Below are 22133 nucleotides of genomic sequence, written 5' to 3'. Positions count from 1 at the left end.
GATCACCTGAGGTCAAGGAGTTTGAGACCAGCCTGGCCAACATGGCAAAACCCCATCTCTACTAAAATACAAAAAACAAAACAATTAGCTGGGCTTGGTGATGGGTGCTTAGAATACCAGCTACTCGGGAGGCTGAGGCAGGAGAATCCCTTGAACCTGGGAGGCGGAGGTTGCAGTGAGCCAAGATCGTGCCATCGCACTCCAGCCTGGGCCACAAGATCGAAACTCTGTCAAAAAAAACAAAACAAGACAAAACAAAAACCAAAAAGAACCCTTGTGGTGAGAACCCTCCAGATAACGGGAGAGAACAAAGTCATCACTGTCACCCCTCTCACATGTGCCAGAGATTCATCTAAATGCTTGGCACGTGTTCAGACACAAGATTTCTCTCTGTCACCCAGGCTAGAGTGCAGTGGTATGATCAGAGCTCACCGTAGCCTCAAACTCCTGGCCTCAAGCGATCCTCCCACCTCAGCTTCCCAAAAGGATGGCATTACTGGCATGAGCCACCATGCCTGGCCGAATTACCACATTTAATCTGTATTGACTTTATTCTCTGATATGACCAGAGCAGTACCTGACACATTGTAGGTGCTCATGAAACATCTGCAGAATGAATGAGTTTAATCCTCACAGCAAATCCTGTGTGGTAGATACTATCAGTATCACTCCATTTCAGGGATGAGCAACTGAGGCCCAGATAGAAGCGACTTTTCCAAGATCACATAGCTCATGGGAGTTCAGACTGTTTCATTCCCAAGCCCATGGGTTTACCCACTCGATTAGTTTCTTATTGCTGCTGTAACAAAACACAAATTTAGTGGCTTAAAGCAACACAGATTTATAGTGGTACTGTTCTGGAAGTCAGAAACGCTAAAATCAAGGTGTCAGACACCTTGTGTTCCCTTTTTGGTGCCTCTAGGGGAGAATTAATTTCCTTACCTTTTGCAGTCTCTAGAGACTGCCAACATTCCTTGGCTCCTGGCTACATCACTGGGACCTCTGGTTCATCCTCATACCTCCTCGAATTCCTGCCTCTTTCTTTTTCTTTTTTGAGATGGAATCTTGCTCTGTTGCCCAGGTTGGAGTGCGGTTGCGCGATCTCAGCTCACTGCAACCTTGGCCTCCCGGGTTCAGGTGCTTCTCCTGCTTCAGCCTCCTGAATACTTGGGATTACAGGCACATGCCACCACGCCGGGCTAATTTTTTGTGTTTTTAGTAGAGACGAGGTTTCACCATGTTGGCCAGGCTGGTCTAGAACTCCTGACCTCCAGTGATTTGCCCGCCTCGACCTCCCAAAGTACTGGGATTACAGGCATGAGACATCGCGCCCGGCCACCTGTCTCTTTCTTATAAGGACTCTTGTGATTACATTGGGACCACCTGGATAATCCAGGCTCCTCTCCCCGTCAGAAGATCCTTAATTTAATCACAACTGCAAAAGCCCCTTTTGCCACGGAAGGTAATATATTTACAGGTTCAGTGTCGGCATCTTTAGGGGGTCATTATACAGACTACCACACCCACTTACTAGACTGTCTTTACAACCTTGGATTTTTGTTTGCCATTTTCCTTAAATGTGCAAGGAAATAGAAAACCGTATGTGATTGTGGAATTAGGAAAATACAGACTGAAAAGATGGGAAACTCCTGAAAGAGAAGGAAGGGGGAATAGAACTTGGGGACATCAAAGGAGACTTGAATTTTATCTAGAGTATTCATTTTAATTTTAAATTTAATTTTAAAAATTTGAGGTCAAGCGCGGTGGCTCACATCTGTAATCCTAGCACTTGGGGAGACCGAGGCCAGTGGATCCCCTGAAGTCAGGAGTTCGAGACCAGCCTGACCAATATGATGAAACCCCGTCTCTACTAAAAATGCAAAAATTAGCCGGGCGTGGTGGCATGCACCTGTAAACCCATCTACTTGGGAGGCTGAGACAGGAGAATCGCTTGAAACTGGGAGGCGGAGGTTGCAGTGAGCCGAGACTGCGCCATTGCGGGCCAGCCTGGGCAACAAAAGCAAAACTCAGTCTCAAAAAAAAAAAAAAAAAGAAGCTAATATGCAAAATGTTAGTAATAATTCGAGATGATGGAAAATGGAATTTTGCTAGGTTGTACTCTACATTTATTGCATTTTTTTTTTTCTAAAAAACACTAAAATCCTCTGCACGTACGAACAAGGGTCTTGGGAGGCTGGGGAATGTCGGCTGGCTGGGACACCCGAAGCTAGTTACTTAGCATCTCTATTTTTCTCCTCTGTAAAATGGGTCGCACAGCTTATGAAAGCTTAATAGTTTGAGATGGAAGGAGCCCACACCTGCAAACAATCTGTAACAACGTTCAATGGTTTTCCCCGCTGAACTCTTGATTCTTACATTGCGAGGGCAAAGGCTAGGCCATGAGGCCACGCAGGGCTACAGAGGCGCCTTGAGCTGGACAGAGTGTCCGCAGGTTGGGGACCCAGCTTGATTCGGTGCAAACTGGGGCTTCACGCAAGACCCCGGCCCACCCCGGAGGAAGCGGCAGCGCGGGAGCGCCCCTGCGTGGCTGAAGGCAGGATCACGCCCAAGGAAAACTCAAACCCAAACACACGTGAGGATTTAATATTAAAAATATTAATGTTTGATAATTAGGCCATCTTCATTTTAATAGTGCATTCCTAGTGTGTTTAATATTGCTGATCACGAGAGCACTGTGACTCCAAGGCTCCCTGAGCGATGCAGGAGACGCCGGTTCCATATTGAGCATGCGCAAACTTTGAGGGCGGGGCGCCTGCGTCATCACCCTAATATAATCTGCAGCGAGACGTGTGTGAGCGGGAGGTAGCGTGGCCGAGTGGTCTAAGGCGCTGGATTTAGGCTCCAGTCATTTCGATGGCGTGGGTTCGAATCCCACCGCTGCCACAGCCCGGGGAGTTTCAATTTTTTTTTTTCCATCCGTAAACCATCTCTTTATGTAGTCCTCTATGTAGTCCTTTTCCAACCTCTCTTCCTTTTTTCTCCTTTCTGATGTCTTTTTTTAAGCTTTAGATTGCTTATAATGGATTTTTTTTTTTTTAGTGGAAGGGGGAAGGGAAGAGAAAAGGCAGAAACTGCAGTGCAGGCTCTTTCACTCTCTAGCCCAATACAAACCTCTCTTTCACCTACCCATCCAGCTCCCTCAAAACAAAACAAAAAACAAAACACGGATCTCCATTTCCGGGGGAAAGTGTCAGAGCTAGCTTGAAAAGTTCCCAACAGCCTGTCTGGGTCTTCCCAGGGTTAGTTGAGGGTGGTTGTAATCATGACCTGAGTTAGGGAGTTGGGGGGGGATTCCCTTTCTGGCCTGCTCCATGTACTTTAGAGGGCTCCAGGGACCCCATAAACCTCTGTTGCCAGGTGACCCTGGAGTAGCAGGGGTCTGGCCGTACATGGGGGTGCCAATCTTGAGGTCTCTGCTTCATTGATTCACCTCTTACTTGGTTTTCAGGCTTGATTTAGGGGTCCTCATTTATAAACAGTTGTTGAACTGTGAAGTGTTAGGCAGTACAGCATGCTAACCTGGCCCCTGAGAAGCAACGAAGTGACATTTAGCTGGGGCCTGAAATTGAGATTAGCCAAGTGAAGGCACAGTGGGGAGGATTTCTAAGAAGAGGGATCTCCTAAAGGACGAGAGTCTGCTAAGGCTGAGACGCTGTGAAGGCAATTGAGGGCAGCTGCACAGAGAGTGGAGGTGGAGTATTGGCAACAGGTGAGGCTGAAGAGATAGGCAAAGAGGACCATGAATGCCGAGTTAAGGCTTTGAACTTGGTACTTTCCCAAGGGCAATGGGAAACCATGAAAGGCTTTTGAGCTAGAGAGTGGCATGTTTCAATTTGAAATTTGAAAGTTCACCGGTTGGGCGTGGTAGCTCACACCTGTAATTCCAACACTTTGGGAGGCGGAGGTGGGTGGGTCACCTGAGGTTAGAAGTTCGAGACCAGCCTGGCCAATACGGTGAAACCCCGTCTCTACTAAAAATATAAAATTTAGCTGAGCGTGGTGGTGCGCGCCTGTAATTCCAGCTACTTGGGCGGCTGAGACAGGAGAATTGCTTGAACCAGGGAGGCAAAGGTTGCAGTGACCCGAGATCACGCCACTGCACTCCAGCCTGGGCGATAGAGTGAAACTCTGTCTCAAAAAAAAAAAAAAGAAAGAAAAAGAAAAGAAAAGAAAGTTCCCACTGGCAGCAGGGACAGGAGGTCCCATTCAATGCCTATTGCAATTGTCTAGGAGAAAGGACAGTGCTTTGTACCACAATAGTGGCCGGGTGCGGGACAGGAGGAGTGAGTCAGGGAGACATTTTAGAGACAGAGTTGACATAATCCACTGATGAGCATGTCAAGAAGAAGAGGATCATGTCAAAAGTGATGCCCAGGATTTGGGCTTGGGTCATTCGATGGCTGGTTGTGCTTCTCCTCTCCCTGGGAGGTAACAGGGGATAAATGGAAAGCAGGTTTGTGGGAGATGATGACTTCAATTTGATTTTCATTGAGTTGGAAATTCTTGTGGGATATGGGATTGAGTAGGAGGTTGGACATAGATTTCTGGAGGTCAAGAGGCACTCCAAGGAAATGATACAGATTTGGGAGGTATTAGAGACTGAGGCCATGGGAAGGGATGAACTCACCCAGAAAGAGCCCGCAGAAGGAGAAGAGGGGACAAGACAGAGTGCCGAGGGACATCATCTTAAAGGGAGGGCAGTGGAAGAAAAGCCAGTGAAAGAGACGTGAAAGAGATGGGAAAGGCCAGCCATATATGTGGAAAACAGGTGTGGTCTTATAGAGACCAAGAAGAGTGGATCAAGAAGGAGGGGGCGGTCAACTATGTTGAACACAGCTAAGAGGACTGGCAAAATAAAGACTGAAAAATATCTATTACTATTTATGAACAAGATCATTGATGATCTTAAAGTCATTTTGGAATGGGTTGAGGAGAAGAAATGGAAACATAAATATGGTCAATTCATCACAAAATTTGATTTTGAAGAGGAGGAGCAAAAGGAAGAGTTGTGGGAGGGGAAATGGGGGAATCAGGGGAGGATTTTTTTTTTTTTTTAAGATGGGGTCTTGCCCTGTTGCCCAGGCTGGAGTGTAGTGCTGCAATCATAGCTTACTGCAGACTCAAACTCCTGGACTCAAGTGATTCTCCTGCCTCAGCCTCCTGGGTGCTACCACATCTGGCTAATTAATTAATTAATTTTTTTTTTTTGGTAGATGCAGGGTTCTCACCATATCACCCAGGGTGGTTTTGAACTCCTGACCTCAAGCAATCCTCCAGTCTTAGCCTCCCAAAATGTTGGGATTACAGGTGTGAGCCACTGCGCCCTGCTGGGAAGATATTTTCAAGATGAGAGAGACTTGAGGATTTTTTAGATGCCTGGCATTGGGTTTACAATGGGGAATAGCTTTAGCACCCATAATGGAAAGCTTATGAGTTTCGTCTTGATGGTCCCTTCAAATCGACTATGTCACCTTGGGCTGCCCACTGTGACAACTCTATTTCCTGCATTTGTGATGCTTCTCCTTAGTGTCTCCAAGTAAGCTAGAACCTCCTACTTGCCCTTTCAGAACCTCACGGCTAGTGGTCTGGGCAGTCTCAAAAATTCTTACAGTGATTCAGTTTTTCTGTTGGGTGGGGATGCCACCTCCTTTTCCATTGGATAAAGAGCCTTGAAAGGAAAAACGCTTTCTTGACATAGTGATCCATGTTGTCTCCATGCCCAGGGTTTAGACATCCTACTTCCAGAGTGTTAGGGAATAGATGAGTTGGAGAAATCCAGAAAACAAATAAATTGATTCTTGGCTTTTGGGTTTTTAAAAGCTGAGGTTTGGCACTAGTCAAAAGATCTAGAAAATAATGTGAGCAGTGTGACACTGTTTTTCCTGCTCGAAGAATAGATTTCCCAGGATTAGCAGGGAGAAGAAAGAGAGGAAGGAAGTGAGTTTGGATGTAAGCATGTTATCGAGAGGAAAGGAAGCCCCAGGACTGCCAGCTTCAAATGGTCCGAGGTTTGTGGCTCTGAGAGAACGAGACCAATCCCAGAGTTCAACCGCAAGCCTTGGCATGGCCAGGGTGTAGAAAAATAGAAGTTACCACGTGTTGTGTTTAGGCCAGTGGGGCTTAGGTGGTGTTCCTTCAAATTCCCCAGCTGTAGAACAGAAACCCCACCCTCCTCTGCTCTTTGGAATGAGACAAAGCCCCAGTTTCCGTCATCTATAAAATGAGAATAATAAATCCTATTTAAGAGTGGCTCTAAGAATTAAATAAGATCATATAGATGAAAGCCCTTTCACACTGTCAAGCATTAAACAGACATAAAGGATTATTATTGATCTTTTTTTTTTTTTTGAGACAGAGTCTCACTCTGTCGCCCAGGCTGCGCAGGTGCTAGTGTGTGCGATCTCGGCTCACTGCAAAGCTCCGCCTCCCGGTTTACGCCATTCTCCCCGCCTCAGCCTCCCGAGTAGCTGGGACTACAGGCGGCCCGCCCACCTTCGCCCGGCTAGTTTTTTTTTGTTTTTTTTTTTTGTTTTTTTTTTTTTTTTTGTATTTTTTATAGAGACGGTTCCACCGTGTTTCCCAGGATGGTTCTCGATCTCCTGGACCTCGTGATCCGGCCCGTCTCGCCTCCCCAAAGTGCTGGATTACGGCTTGAGCACCTGCGCCCGGCCTGATCTTTCAAAAATTATATACACACCTACAATTCAGCCTAGCAGAGAGGAGCATACATTTTTTTTTTTTTAGCTCCTTCCCAAACTGCCCACCTTGTTCAGCAGAGTGGGACATACGCTGCTGTGGCCATGTTGGTTCTGATGAGCCCATTCCATCCCCTTCACCTCAGGCTTCTGATGCTTTTCTTCTCTGCCAGTCCCACGTGTGCATATTATGATCTATACCTGGTTGTACTGACACACTGATGTCTTGGTACTCACAACTGATAACTGACACCAAGATGATAGGGGGCGAAGTTTCTGTGGAGAGCAGGGCTAGATTAAGAAGCTTTGTGACCTTATACTTTAAAGATTACGGTGATCACCACTACCTCTAATTAGTAAATAGAAACAGCACTAAATCATAAAATAAAACCAACGAAACTCTATTTTTCCCATTATAGCTTTATTGGTACTTCATCGAGACATCCAATTATTTTAAAAGTTTTTTTTTTGTTTTTTTTTGATGCTCTTTCTGGTACTAAAATCTGTGCTTAATATGCTGTCATCCTCAGACAGGAACCCAAAAAGGCCAAGTCGGGCTCGGCAGAAGCTTGGGTCCTGGTTTTCCCCCAAGCCCTGGCTGTCAACACAGATCTGTGTGAATGAGAAGCCCAGAACACTGGGTCGGGGTGGATCGAAAGCAGTGTTACCAGACAGAGCAGCAGCCGACGGCGCAAACTCATACCAACCCCACCCCAGCCTGTATTAGCCCATAGCGACGCGGCAGCCAGGCTCTGGGGAGAACCCACCCAGGAGGCGGACCCGGAAAGGGGTGAAGCCGGAGAGGGAGGGGGCAGGGTCAGGAACCAATTACACTCGAGAAGGGCGGGACTGGACCCAGAGGGAGGAGCAAGGCCAGACCCAAAAGGAGAAGCCAAGGGGTGGGCTCCAGCGCGCGGGGAGGACCAGAAAGGGGGCGAAACCAGAACGGGGGAGAATCTGGGGGCGGGCCGGAACTGGGTAGAGACTAGGAGAAGGTCTAGAAGGCGGAGGAGGCTGTAAGCCTTGGCCCATGTCAGTAACCGGGGCAGGCCGGAGGGAGGAAAAAAGCGGCAGGGCCAGGGCTTGGAGGGAGGGACATGGACGTAGGCACGACTCAGGGGGCAGGGCGGGGGCGTGACCAGGACTCAGAAGGCGTGCCCAAACATGCAGGGAGAGGCGTGGCTATGACATGGGGCGGGGTTAGGCCTGGAGAGCGGCTTAGGACTAGGCCCTGAAGTCAAGGGGCGGGGAAGAGGCGTGCCCAATTTGAAGGGCGGGTCAAGGGCGCGGCCAAAACATGGAAAGGGACTCGGTGCTAAGTGTCGGGGCCGACTAGAGGCGTGGCCAGGATTCAGGGGGTGGAGGAGAAGCGTGCCCACTTCGGAGGGCGGGGCGGGACAGGGGCGGGGCCAAAACACAGGAGGGGCGCGGCCAAAACACAGGAGGGGCGCGAGGCACAGTCTGGGAGTAGTCAGGGGCGTCGCCAGGATTCGGGAGTCGGGGCTAGGTGTGGAGGGCGGCTCAGGGGCGTGGCCAGGATTCAAGGGGCGGAGCGGAGGCGCGCTCAAACCCAGAAGGCGGGGCAGGGGCTGGTACTAGCCCAGGGAGCCGGGCGTGGGAGAGGGTGCAGCAGTGCCGACCCCGGCGGGCGGCGGACGGTCACAGGCGCTCCACGGAGGCATGCAGAGGCTGCAGGCCTAGGAAGTGCAGGGCCAGGGCGAGCAAGCCGAGGAACACCAGCAGCCCGAGCAGCAGCCGCAGGAGGGTCCGCGCCGTGGAGCCGTGGGGCCGCAGTGTCGTGGACTGCACGTATAGCTCCACGGCGTCGGCGAACCTGAACTTGTCGGGCGCGTAGCCAAGCTGGGCGCGGGCCTTGGCTATCTGGAAGGTGTGCGTCACGGCCACGCTGCGCACCTGCGGGGACAGGCGTGGCATCCGAGGGCGGGGCTCGCGGGAGGGGGGCATCCTCTACCTCTTTGTTTACGGAAAGGGAAAAGAGAGGGCAGGGATTTCCCCTCCATTGCACAGTGATTTAAAAGGACCCAAGGACAGCGTCTTGCTCCTGCGATGCCCTCATTAGAGAGGTTTTCCTTTCTTCCTTCCTTCTTCATTTTTATTGAAGGGTGCCGCCTCTGCGTCGCCCCCTCCAGCCCCGCTGAATTTGCACCTTATTTAACTCCTTGGCCCCTAAGAAGGAAAGGTCTCACCCCTACACTCATCTTCCCGGCCTAGCATGGTGCTGGGACTCAGGAGGCCCTTGATACATTCTTAGGCATCCGCTAGGAGACGGTGAACGCCTGCCAGAAACATCTCCAGGAAACGACATTGGCTTCCTGCTCCCAACCCCAGACCAGCTGTGGCCAGGCGGGCTCCAGTCGCAGCCTTCACGCCCTCGCTGATTAACTAAGCTTCCCTAAGAGAGGAATTCGATTATGCAGAACTGATTACTCTCCAGGGTCTAAGCTGTGTTTCCCCTGCTGCCAGATGGCTTGGGGCCCACTGGTGTCAAGGGTAGTAATGATAGCTATCAGTTAAGGAACACACACCCTGCACTTGGCCTGGGCTAAATCCTTTCTATGCCCTACCTCATTTAATCCTCTAAGGTGGTACTAGCACTATCTGTTCTGTGCATACTTGGAAAAAGGTCAGAGAGGTTGAGTGACTTGCCCGGGGTCACACAGGGGAGCCAGGTTCTAGCCTAATTTCTTCCCTGCTGTGCTGGCATGTGAAGATGCTCTCCCAGCTGACTCATTTCTTCCTCTCTTGTGCCTCAGCCAGACCCTGGGGAATAATCCACCAGCTGCTGGATTCTCCCATGGCACTGAAACAGCCCCTGGGGTCAAACCTGTGGTCTTGGATGCTTAATGGGGGGTGAGGAGAGAGACCAGTATTTGTCCGTTTTTGTCCCAGTCATTAAGTGCAGGGCTTTGGGGAGCACAGGAGCTGAGTTATGCTAGATAAGCAGGGTCCCCAACACACCTAGATGTCTCTAGATGTCACCTCCTCTGGGGAGCTTTCTCTGACTTCCTCAGAGTTGGCTTAGGCGCCCCTTCTGTGTGCACTGGAGTTTCTCGCGATTTTCCCAAAAATGGCTCTAATTACACTGTTGAGTTGCCTGGTTAGTGGGCTGTCTTCCCCTTTGGACTAGGAGCTCCCTGAGGGCAAGGACTATGTCTTCTTGCCTCCATTGCTCAGCACAGTGCCTGGTACCACAGGAGATGCTGAATACATGTTAAATGCGTTAAAGGCTATAAAATCAAACTGGAGGGCTGGTGGGTGTGTCACAGATTGACCAGCAGAGGGTACCCGAGCCACAGCCAAGGAACTTCCACAGTTAAGGACACTGCCCCTGAACTGAACAAGGAAATCCCCAAGTTAAACAAGAGGGAGAGGAGCCAAGTCCCTGCCTGACCACAATTCAGCTGCACCCTGGCAGCTATTTTATGGATGTGATTCCTGATGCATTTTCACAAGCTAATGGTTAACCTTGAAGTCTAGGTTCAAATCCCAGCTCTACCATTTAAGTGAGTGATCACGGGCAGGTTATTTTACTGTGTGTCTCACTTCCTCCTCTCTAAATGGAGAGGACAATGGCATCTACAACTCAGTTAAATGGGATAAAGCACAGTGCCTGGCATATTGTCACCACTCAAGAGATGGTATCATCTTATTCTCTCCTCTACTGATCTGGATGGTTCAAAGGAGAAGCCATAGGTGACTACTTCTTTCTGTGGCCCATTCTCCACTCTCCCCCTCTGACTCCCCTTATTAAAGAGCACTGAACATGGAGTCTGAAGCCAATTCCAGTATGGTGTGGCCTTGGACAAATCAATAATTTTCCTTATTTTTCGTCATAAAATGGAGAGCATGATTTTTTTTTTTTTTTTTTGACCTTTTAACTTAGCAAGGCATCAGAGACAATCAAATGAGAGTGGACTGGAAGGAATTTTTTTTTTTTTTTTTTTTTTTTTTTTTTTTTAGATGGAGTCTTGCTCTGTCACTCAGGCTGGAGTGCAATGGTGTGAATGGTGTGGTCTCAGCTTACTGCAACCTCTACCTCCCAAGTTCAAGCGACTCTCCTGCCTCAGCCTTCTGAGTAGCTGGGACTACAGGTATGTGCCACCACACCTGTATAATTTTTGTATTTTTAGTAGAGATAAGGTTTCACTATGTTGGCCAGGCTGGTCTTGAACTCCTGAACTCAGGTGATCCACCTGCCTTAGCCTCCCAAAGTGCTGGGAACAAGTGTGAGCCACTGTGCCCGACTGGACTGGAAGGATTTTTGCAAATAACCTCAAATACCACCTATTGCTTTGCTATTTACAATCTGCGATGAAAACATCTTCTCTTTTAACTAAGCAAGTATAAACCTGCATCATCATTATTATGAGAATAGTATTCTGAGCCAGGCATGGTGGTGCATGCCTGTAATCTCAGCTATTTAGAAGGCTGAGTGGGGAGGATCTCTCTCTCTATTTTTTTTTTTTTTTTTTTTTTTTTTGGTTTTAGGGGCAGGGTCTCTATCTGTTGCCTAGGCTGGAGTACAGTGGCGCAATCGTGGCTCACTGCAGCCTTGAACTCCTGGGCTCAAGTGATCCCCCCACCTGAGCTGGGACTAAAGGCATACACCACCTTGCCTGACTAATTTTAAAATTTTTTGTAGAGATGAGGTCTTTCTGCATCGCCCAGGCTGGTCTCAAACTCCTGGCCTCAAGTGATCCTCTTGTCTCAGCCTCCCAAAGCACTGGGATTATAGGTGTGAGCCACCACAACTGGCCAAGAGGATCTCTTGAGCACAGGAGTTTGAGACTAGCCTGGACAACATAGTGAGACCCTGTCTCATAAAAATAATTATATTCTGTATATAGTAGGTACTTAATATATACTCATTATTCAGTAAGCATGAACTATGAGCCTAGGACCATCAGGCTGGTGTGTGTGTGTGTGTATGTGTGTGTGTGTGTGTGTATGTGTGTGTGTTGAGAGTTGGTGGGATTGGTAGCAAAGAAGTGAATGGCCTGAAACTTGCCTTGGGGAACCTCCAGTCTGGTGGAAAGACAAGATGCTTATGAATGAAGAAACAGTGATGATGGATGGGCTTGGAGCTGTCACATTTCAGACCCACAGCCTCAGCAAAAACCCAGAGGTTGGGGTAATCATAACAGAAATAGCACCAGTTTTGGGCCCACATGGAGAGTTCTGAGACCTCAGACAAGCATCCATCGTCATGGTGTCAAAGGGGTAAGGAGTGGTAGCAGTGGGGATGGTGGGGAGAGGTGGGAAGGGAGGGATGGGGAGCAGGGCCCAGGCTCCCACAGGAGCAGCCCACTTACCTCACTCCGAGTGAGCAGCGGTGGGAGGCAGCAGATGGGTCTCAGGGCCAGATGCAGGCGCTCCATCACTGCCGCTGCGGGGAAGAAGGGGGCCAGTGACCGGGGCCTCACATTATGCAAACTCCAGGGAGGCCCTTGGGGACAAATCAATGGGGGCACCATTTGCTTTGCTAGAGGTCACTTTCAAAAGTCATTGGATTCCTTTAAATCAGCAGCCCATGCTGGGGTGCCTTGTTTAGCTGTGAAATATGTCACAAGCAACTTGTTTTTAATATTAAAGGACTGGGCCAGGTGCAGTGGCTCATGCCTGTAATCCCAGCACTTTGGGAGGCCGAGGCAGGCAGACCTCCTGAGATCAGGAGTTCGAGACCAGCCTGGCCAACATGGTGAAACCCCGCCTCTACTAAAAATACAAAACTTAGCCGGGCATGGTGGCATGTGTGCCTGTAATCCCAGCTACTGGGGAGGCTGAGGCAGGAGAATCGCTTATACCAGGAGGCAGAGGTTGCAGTGAGCCGAGATTGCGCCACTGTACTCCAGCCTAGGCGACAGAATGAGACTCTGTCTAAAAAAAAACCCAAAAATTAAAGGACTGAAGTTTTTAAATAAATCTGAGCAGATTCAAAGTTATCCATATAATAATCTCTCTCACTTCTATTCCAATTCTGTCTGCAGTAGGAGAGAAAGAGGTTGGAGTAATAGTTCTTAAACTGGGCTGCATGTGGGACCAATTTAAAAATAATGCTGGTGAGAACCAGGTGTGGTGGCTCATGCCTGTAATCCCAGCATAAGAGACTGAGGAGAGAGGATCTCTTGAAGCCAGAAGTTCAAGACCAGCCTAGGCAACAAAGTGAGCCACCCCCTCATCTCTAAAAAAATATTTTAAAAAAGCCAGGCACGGAAGTGTATGCCTGTCACCTCCACTACTCTGGAGGCTGAAGTGAGAGGATCACTTCAGGCCAGGAGTTCGATACCAGCTGGGGTAACATAGCAAGACCCCCATCTCTACTAAAGTATAAAAATTAGCTGGGCCTGGTGGTAGGAGCCTGAAGTCCTAGAGGCTTGAGAGGGTGAGGCAGAGAACTGCTTGAGCGCAGGAAGTTGAGTCTGCAGTGAGCTATGATCATGCCACTGCACTCCAGCCTGGGTAGCAGTGCAAGATCCTGATTCTAAAAAAACAAAAAATACTGACACTTCCCTCCTGCTTCCTCCTTGCTAATCCCAGTTTAATTGGTCAGTGGTGTGGCTGAGACATTTCTCTATTTTAAAAGCTCCCAGGTGACTGTGAAGTGCAGCCCTGGTTGAGAACCACTGAGTTACTGTTAGCCCACTGGGAATTGGGAACGTATTTACAATCCTCCCCAAGTGCCATCGGCCATGGCTCAAGGCCAGGAGTGCCAATCACTGTGGAAATGCTGTGCATGAGAAGTTGCCCTGCATGTGTTCCCTAGTGAACAAAAATTTGCAAACCCCTGCTTCTAATGCCAAGCTACTCAATGCATTTAAAACACAAGAGATCCTACCAAGGAGACCCTGGAACACAGCTATCTGGGACTGGAGGGCCACCATCCCCTCAGGCTGGTCACTCCATGTCTGAAGCCTGCTCTGCTTTCCAGCTGGGAGGAGGCCAGTAAATGGGTGCTGGGGACAGAGGGAAGGGCAGCAGCCAAGAGGCATTGTCGGGGGTTGAGGTGGGAGCAGAGACTGACCTTCAGGGACAGGAGGAGAATCTAGAATCAAAATGGAGCCTCCGTTTGTCCTAAAGTAGCCCTGACTTCAGGGTAACCTTGGGGGACAGAACCCCAGGGTTCCCTCTTCTCCTGACTGGCATGAGACCTCCCAGCAGCACCACGAAGAGCCCAGATCCCGCCAAGCCCAGTTGTGAATTCAGCCTCTCCCGCTTTCTCACTGTGGCACTTTGAGAAAGTCACTAACCTCTCAGAGCCTCGGGTCAAGTCATCTTTACAATGGTCCCATCAACTGCCTTGCAGGTGGGACTAGGGTGAGGGAAGTGAGACACCTAGGATGTGGAATTTAAGGAGGCACTTGCTTCCGGCACCCGGCAACTGCAAACTCAGGCTTGGAGCTGCTGCACGGGCTCCTTAAATTTTGTGACCATGGTGCCTCACTGTCCTCATCCTAGTCCTGGTCCTGCCTGAATTTCTTTTTCTTTTTTTTCTTTTGAGACAGAGTCTTGCTCTGTCACCCAGACTGGAGTGCAGTGGTGGGATCTTGGCTCACTGCAACCTCCGCCTCCTGGGTTACAGCGATTCTCCTGCCTCAGCCTCCCAAGGAACTGGGAATACAGGCGTGCGCCACCACACCGGCTGATTTTTACATTTTTAGTAGAGATGGTGTTTTACTGTGTTGGCCAGGCTGGTCTGGAACTGCTGAGCTCAGGTGATCTGCCTGCCTCAGCCTCCTAAAGTCCTAGGATTACAGGCGCGAGCCACTGCACCTGGCCCCTGAGTTTCAATTAAGGCAATGCAAGGTACACCTGGCACATGGAGGGCTTTACTACGCACACTCCTTTCCTTACCTGTCAGGTAAACCCAGGAAGTAGGCACCTGGATCCAGGGCTGGCTGTATCCCAGCTTCTCAAACTGAAAAGAAACATGACCTGGACTGAGAATAGGTGGTTCAGGTACTGGTGTGGAAAGACCGCAGGCTCCCTCTACCGGGGACCAGCAGAAGTACCTGCTGTCTCCCCACCAGCCCACCCCAGGGGGCAGACCCTGCAGCCAAACCCAAGCCTATGCCACTCTTGAAATGAAATCTGCACCTTGACTCAGAAAACCCAAGGAGGAATTGAAAGTATGGGATAGGTAAAAAAAAATTTTTTTTTTCAGAGATCAGGGGTCATGATGTGTTGCTCGGGCTGGTCTCAAACTCCTGGCCTCAGGTGATCCTCTTGCCTCAGCCTCCCAAAGTGCTGGGATTATAGGCGTAAGCCATTACACCTGCCAGGTAGCTTTTTAACTTGGGATCAGTCACATCATTTAATTATCACCTACATCTGTCTATACCTAGAGACACTCCAAGGCATTTATGTAGAATCTGATTTTTCTAGAATTGACTTTTCTGTTATTAAAGAGAAAAAAACAACAACAACACAACATGTGTGTGGAGGGTGGTAGGAGATGCAGCAGAAATGGGCTGGCATGGGATAAGGTGAGCTCTTCACTGGCATAAAAACTTTCCAGGTCAGGAGAAAACCTGTGTCCTTTAGCCTGGGTTTTCTGGTCTACCCCTTCCAGGCAAGCCTGGCTGCTAGGAGTCTGGACTGCTCAGAGAGGACGCCAGAGTTCCCAGGCAGCCGTGTGGGGAGGCCCCAAAGCCAGACACCTCCCCTGCGCTTTTGACTCTTCCACATGCCTCCTTCAGAGCCTCAACACATAACAGGTGGCTCACAAGCAAAACTCCACAGGGCTAGGAGACAACACAAATCTGGAAGCATCGAGACCAGCCTGGCCAACATGGTGAAACCCTGTCTCTACTAAACATACAAAAATTAGCCGAGCAGGGTGGTGTGAGCCTGTAATCCCAGCTACTCAGTAGGCTGAGGCATGAGAAGTGCTTGAACCTGGGAGGTGGAGGTTGCAGTGAGCTGAGATTGCACCACTGGACTCCAGCCTGGGTGACAAGAGCGAAACTCTGTCTCAAAAATTAAAAAATAAATAAATAAAAAGGAAGAGAAGGTCAGGGATCCCAGAATGATCATTCGGGGTGGGTGGGCATCTGGGCACCTACCAGCGGGGCCATCCACTCAAAGAGGTTGACGCTCTCCCCATCGTTGATGTAGTACGCCTGCCCACTCTGAAGGGGACATGTGGGAGGGGACGGTCAGCCTTCTCCCCAGCAGGCTGCCCCCACCCTTCCAGATGGCTCCCAGCAGCTGCTCCAACCCTGAGTTCTCTGGAGCAGCCCCAAGACCTGAGGACACACCTGAGCTATTCCCTGTGAATTCTAGGACGACCACACTAACTAGCTGTGTGACCTCCATGGAGTTGCTTAACCTCTCTGTACTTCAGTTTCTTCATCTGCGAAATGGGAGGATAATAATGAGATCTCCCTCTTGGACTGTTGTGAAGATTAAATACGACATTATGTGTGGAGGCTTAGCATTTGGCAGCTGTTATTCTGGGATCAACACCAACCTCACATGCTCATAGGAAGAGCTAAAGATGCTCTATAAAGAACTCTGCACTCCACCTACCGGCTTCCCCCAAGCTTCCCTGGGCTGAGAGTCTCTCTAGCCTTCTTAAGTTGGGGGGAAATCTTGTGTGCCATCCAGGAATCCCCTAGGGATGGGGCGCTCTGCCTGCAGCCCTGTGGGGAAGGTGGTTGGGGGTGTCAGAGGGGACTCACAGCCACGTAGCCCTTGGCCGCGGTGAGGGCCTCGGCTGCCAGCACATGTGCCTGCACCAGATTGTGTACGTGGACCCAGTTCATCCGTGCCTTGCGGTCCCCAAATTGGAACATGAACAGCCTCTTCTTGATGTGGCCCTGGTGGAGAGGGGTGGGTGATAAACATAGGCTTGTGCCCGGAATGGCTTTACCTTCCATCTAGATGCTGATGGCTCCCCAGGTTCTAGCTCCAGGTCAAGCCCCTCTGCTCCAGGCTCATGTATCCAGTGCTCTCCGGATATCAACAACAGGTTGTCTAACAGAAAACTCAAACTCACCAGCTCCTGGAGCAAGCATCTGATAGTCTCTCCCATCCCGCTCCTCCCTCCCTTTCCGGTGGACTGGTCAGTTCACTCTGCCGCTCAGGCTAAAACCCTAAAGCCACCTTTGACTCCCCCTTGTCTTACACGCCATGTCCAACCCACCTGCAAATCCAATTGGCTCAACTGTTAAAATCTGTTCAGAATGTGATAGCTTTTCACCCCTCTGACGGCCACCCTCCTCTCACCTGGACACCACAGTTGCTTCCTAACTGGTCCCCCTCTGTCCGCCCTCAGCCCCTGTAGTCTGTTCTCTGCCAAGCCAGGCAGATCCTTTGATTTTCTCTTTTTTTTTTTTTTGAGACAGAGTCTTGCTCTGTTGTCCAGACTGGAGTGCAGTGACAAGATCTTGGTCACTGCAAACTCCATGCCCTGGGTTCATGCAATTCTCCTGCCTCAGCCTCCCGAGTAGCTGGAATTACAGGCGCATGTCACCACACTGGGCTAATTTTTGTATTTTTAGTAGAGACAGGGTTTCACCATATTGGCCAGGCTGGTCTCGAACTCCTGACCTCGGGCGATCCACCCATCTCGGCCTCCCAAAATGCTGGGATTACAGGCATGAGCCACTGCACCCAGTCAGATCCTTTGGTTCTTTTATATATTTTTTAGAGACAGGGTCTGGCTCTGTTGCCCACATTGGGATGCAGTGGTACAATCACTGTAGCCTTGAAGTCCTGGGATCAAGTGATCCTTCTGCCTTGGCCTCTTGAATAGCTGGGACTATAGATGAACACCACCACACCTGGATACTTTTTAAATTTATTGTAGAGATGGGGGTCTCACTATGTTGCCCAGGCTGGTCTTAAACTCCTGGGCTCAAGCAATCTTCCTACCAGGCTTCCCAAAGTGCTGGGATTGCAGACATGAACCAGCATGCCCAGCCAGGGCTCCTTTTATTTTTACAGAGGGAGTCTCCCTGTGTCACCCAGGCTGGAGTGCAGTGGTGCAATCACAGCTCACTGCAGCCTTGAAATCCTGGGCTCAAGGGATCTTCCCATCTCAGCCTCCCAAAGTGCTGAGATTACAGACATGTGCTTCCGTGCCCAGCCAGGAGCACCTTTAAAAATTCTAAGTACAACTGTGTTGTTCCATGGCTCAGAACCTTCCAGGGGCACCCATTCTGCTAGGCTGGAAGCTCAAGTCCTGACAATGGCTGTCCAACCCTTCCTGATCTGGCCCCAGCCCCTCTGTGACTTCATCTCCTACCAAACCCTCTCACTCGCTCCACTACAACTGCACCGCCCCTTTGCTCTTCCTGGACTCTGCTGCAGGTTCCCATCTCAGGGCTTTGGATGAGCTGTTCCCACTGTCTGGAAGGTATTTGGAGGAAGAGCCTTTCAGACTTTGTCACCTCTGTCAAGTGGATGCTCAAATGTCCCTTTCTAAATGAGTTCACCCCCAACTACCTGACAAGCCCAATTCCCTCACCCTACTTCACTTTTTCCTTTTCTCCACAGTGCCTGGCATTTTTTTTTTTTTTTTTTCAGATGAAGTCTCACTCTTGTTGCCCAGGCTGGAGTGTAATGGCGCAATCTTGGCTCACTGCAACCTCTGCCTCCCAGTTTCAAGCGATTCTCCTGCCTCAGCCTCCTGAGTAGCTGGGATTACAGGTGCCCGCCACCACGTGTGGCTAATTTTTTAGTATTTTTAGTAGAGACGGGGTTTCACCATGTTGGCCAGGCTGGTCTCAAACTCCTGACTTCAGTTGATCCATCCCTTTCAGCCTCCCAAAGTGCTGGGATTATAGGCGTGAGCCATCGCGCTTGGCCTGAACATACCTTATAATTTAACATGTTCACTGTTTATTATCTGTCTCTTCACGTGAGAAGAGAAACCCCACAATGACAGAAATCGTCTGTTTTGTTCACTGATCTGTCCTCAAACCCAAAACAGTGCAGGGCACATACTAGGAGTTAGTAAGTATTTGTTGAATGAATGAATAAATGCATGGGGAGAGAGTCACTGGGGTTGACCACATTCCTTAAGAATCCACTTAACTCAAAAAAAAAAAAGATTGCCGGGTGCAGTGGTTCACACCTGTCATCCCAGCAACTTGGGAGGCTGAGGCAGGAGGATTGGTTGAGGCCAGGAATTTGAGATCAGCTTGTGCAACATAATGAGACCCTATCTCTACAAAAAATAAAAATAGTCAATCAGGCATGGTTGTGCACACTTTTTTTTTTTTTTTTTTTTTGAGACGGAGTCTTGCTCTGTCACCTGGGCTGGAGTGCAGTGGCCGGATCTCAGCTCACTGCAAGCTCCGCCTCCCGGGTTCACGCCATTCTCCTGCTTCAGCCTTCTGAGTAGCTGGGACTACAGGCGCCCGCCACCTCGCCCGGCTAGTTTTTTGTTTTTTAGTAGAGACGGGGTTTCGCTGTGTTAGCCAGGATGGTCTCGATCTCCTGACCTCGTGATCCGCCCGTTTCAGCCTCCCAAAGTGCTGGGATTGCAGGCTTGAGCCACCGCGCCCGGTTGTGCACACTTATAGTCACACCTACTCAGGAGGCAGGAGGATTGCTTGAGTACAGGAGGTGGAGGCTGCAGTGAGCCATGATCACACCATTGCACTCTTGCCTGGGTGATACAGTGAGATCCTGACTGTAAACAAAAAGACATATAGCCAAGCAGAGGAATGTTTTGAAACTGCAGACTGGAACTTCTCCCCTCTAATAACTCTGGCTCCTCATGATCCTGCGCTCCCAGATCAGATCCAGCCACAGGGACCTCTTGCTGCTTCCTAAACCAATCATGATCTTTCTCACTTTCAGGTTTGTGCCCAAGCTGTCCCCTCTGGCCTGTCTTCTCTCTACCACCTCATTTGCTTGGTTAATTCCTTTTTCTTTTTCAAACAACACAGACATCACTTCCTCCAGGGAACTCTCCTGGGTTTCCCTTGCCAGGCCCATCTTCTTGTGCTCCTCTCTCCACAGCCCTCCCCACATTGAAGCTGTGACTGTGGTGTCTGTCTCCCTGAGAAATTCGAGGACAGGGCCTATAGCCCCTTGCAGCTATATTTCTGGCACCTGACCCTTTAGAGGCTTTCTGTATGAAGATACTTGTGCTCCCAGCATGAAATAAACCATCCAGGCTGCAGGAAGCCCACGTGGGAGTAAGGGCAAGAGGCTTCTTTCTGCCTTTTTGGGGTCACAGCTCTATGGCTCCTCTCCCCGTGCCTTGGCTTGGCTGGTACACTCTGAGAGCTCTGTTCCTGCCAGGAGCTCCAAGGGGCCTGTGGACCAGTGGGGGCAGGGACATTTGTAGAACTGAGGGTTCCAGGCTCGGGACACTTAGCCTCGAGACTGATGCAGGGACCTTGGGCTGGGAGGGTCCGACCAGTGTGCACCTTGGCCAGGATCCTTCTCTGACTCGGGTCCTGAAGGCGGGGATGACGTACCGCCACACGAGGCAGGTGCCTCTGCTCTTCAGGGCCGTAGATCCCTGGAGGCCGGAGCACACAAGTCCGAAGAGTGCCTCCTCCTAGCACACAGAGAAGCATGGTCGGGGTCAGGGGAGGAGCAGCCCACAGGGAGAAGGAGAGAGAGGCCACCTCCATCTCCTGGTCCTTACCTGGACAGGCTAGAGGGGAAGACCAGCCCAGGGGCTTCCTCGTTCAATTTGTTATTCTCTTAGTCATTCAACAGACACTATTCAGAGTCTCACTCCCACCTCCCAACCCCCCTGCCCCACCTGGATGGATGCTGTGAAGATGTAAGGGATGAACAAGAAATGGCCCTGCCCTCCTCATGCTCACAGTGCAGTCACAGAGGTAAGAGCCAGATGCAAACATGTGCGCAGCCGGTCTGTTTACCAAGCACTCAGCAGAGTGATTTTCTTTGATGCCCCTTGAGTGTACTAGTGTGCCCATTTTACAGATGCACATAGATGCACACACCCTCATGCCCATAGCTCTTGTTCTCTCTTTTTTCTTTTTCTTTCTTTCTTTCTTCTTCTTCTTCTTCTTTTTTTTTTTTTTTTTTTTTGAGATGGAATCTTGCTCTGCCGCCCAGGCTGCAGTGCAGTGGCACGATCTTGGCGCATTGCAACCTCCGTCTCCCAGGTTCAAGCAATTTTCCTGCCTCAACCTCCCAAATAGCTGGGATTACAGGCGCCCACCACCATGCCTGGCTAATTTTTGTATTTTTAGTAGAGATGGGGTTTCACCATGTTGGCCAGGCTGGTCTTGAACTCCTGACCTCAGGTGATCCACCCACCTCGGCCTCCTGAAGTGCTAGGATTACAGACGTGAGCCACCGCACCCAGTCTTGTTCTCTCCTTTTTCTAATCATCAGTTGGATAAGGACCAGAAGAGGTCCTTATGTATAGATAAGGGCTATATAATAGATATCTAAGAGACAAGGACTCTCAGAGAGGTCCTTCTATGTTCCTGGTGCTCTGATACGTCAAGGTTGGAGATGTTATAATCCCTGCCTATGGAAAAAAAAAAACACAGCTCAGAGAAGGGATGTGGTTTGCTTCCAGTCACACAGATCAGCACGGTGGAGCTGAGATGGGGATCTGAAGTCCACACCGTTTCCACTAATGCCCCTGCTTCTCAGCGGTAAGGCAAACAGTGAACCCTGTATTTTAGCCAACGCAGCCTTGGTTTCCTCACATGGAAAATGAGTGCTTTGGAAGTGTCAGCAGCTGCTACACTTTCCAATCAATGCAGAAAGGAAAGAGCCGAGGTCTGTACCCCTTTCACTGCTCTATCTCTGCGGAGCTCCCCAGACCCTGACAGAGCTCAATCTAGGGCTTCCCAAATTCTCCACTGGAGGCACCCAAATGGCAGAAGCGGGTGTACATGTCTCTCCTGGGGCGGTCTGAGGGTACAGTCTGGGGGTACATATGTCTGCCACAGACATATGTCAGTCTTGTCTTAAGAACACCTACTACTAGCTGGGAGCAGTGGCTCACGCCTATAATCCCAGCACTTTGGGAGGCCAAGGCAGGAGGATTGCTTGAGCCCAGGAGTTCAAGACTAGCCTGGCAACATAGAGAGACTGTCTCTACTATTTATTAAAAAAAAAATAATACAAAAAACAACTACAAAGTATTCAGTTTATCCTCATAATTCATGTTTAAGATTTTAAAAATTGTTCTTTTATTTTTATTGCCATATAATAATTGTACATATTTGTGGGGTAAGGTGTGATGTTTTGGCTCTGAAGTTTAGAGCGCAAGGGACACCTAAGGTTTTTACCTCCTTGAATACAGCATGTAATGATCAAATCTGAGTAATGAGCATATCTGTTAATATCACCTTAAACGTTTATCATTTCTTTGTCTTGGGAACATTCACATCTACTGCCTGGCCAATAAAGCGAGACCCCATCTCTGACCAAAAAAAAAAAAAA

The 22133-nt window shown here is 49.7% G+C and overlaps 1 protein-coding gene and 1 non-coding gene across 5 annotated transcripts in view; one reads left to right on the top strand and one right to left on the bottom strand.

The window, feature by feature from the left end:
* Nucleotides 1-2822: 2822 nt before the first annotated feature.
* Nucleotides 2823-2904, top strand: TRNAL-UAG (transfer RNA leucine (anticodon UAG)). Its single transcript has one exon. It is a non-coding gene; the product is annotated as a tRNA-Leu (tRNA).
* Nucleotides 2905-7131: 4227 nt separating this feature from the next.
* The window catches only part of SDR42E2 (short chain dehydrogenase/reductase family 42E, member 2), a 31303-nt gene continuing 16301 nt past the window's right edge, over nt 7132-22133 (bottom strand). For 3 of the 4 annotated variants that reach the window (XM_017850298.1, XM_017850307.1, XM_017850305.1), the window contains 6 exons: nt 20174-20256; nt 16418-16555; nt 15800-15865; nt 14589-14652; nt 12050-12123; nt 7132-8630 (listed from right to left, as the gene is read on the bottom strand). In XM_017850298.1, coding sequence (XP_017705787.1) covers nt 8376-8630; nt 12050-12123; nt 14589-14652; nt 15800-15865; nt 16418-16555; nt 20174-20256 — 680 coding nt within the window. In that variant the 3' untranslated portion in view covers nt 7132-8375. The remainder of the gene's footprint in view (nt 8631-12049; nt 12124-14588; nt 14653-15799; nt 15866-16417; nt 16556-20173; nt 20257-22133) is intronic. The other variant, XM_017850317.1, reaches the window with a different exon arrangement.

This window comes from Rhinopithecus bieti, unplaced genomic scaffold (assembly GCF_001698545.2).
Source record: "Rhinopithecus bieti isolate Rb0 unplaced genomic scaffold, ASM169854v2 scaffold_1918, whole genome shotgun sequence".
NCBI lineage: Eukaryota > Metazoa > Chordata > Mammalia > Primates > Cercopithecidae > Rhinopithecus > Rhinopithecus bieti.
The sequence above is the reverse complement of the archived record's forward strand: the minus strand, read 5'-3'. Positions and strand labels throughout refer to the sequence as shown.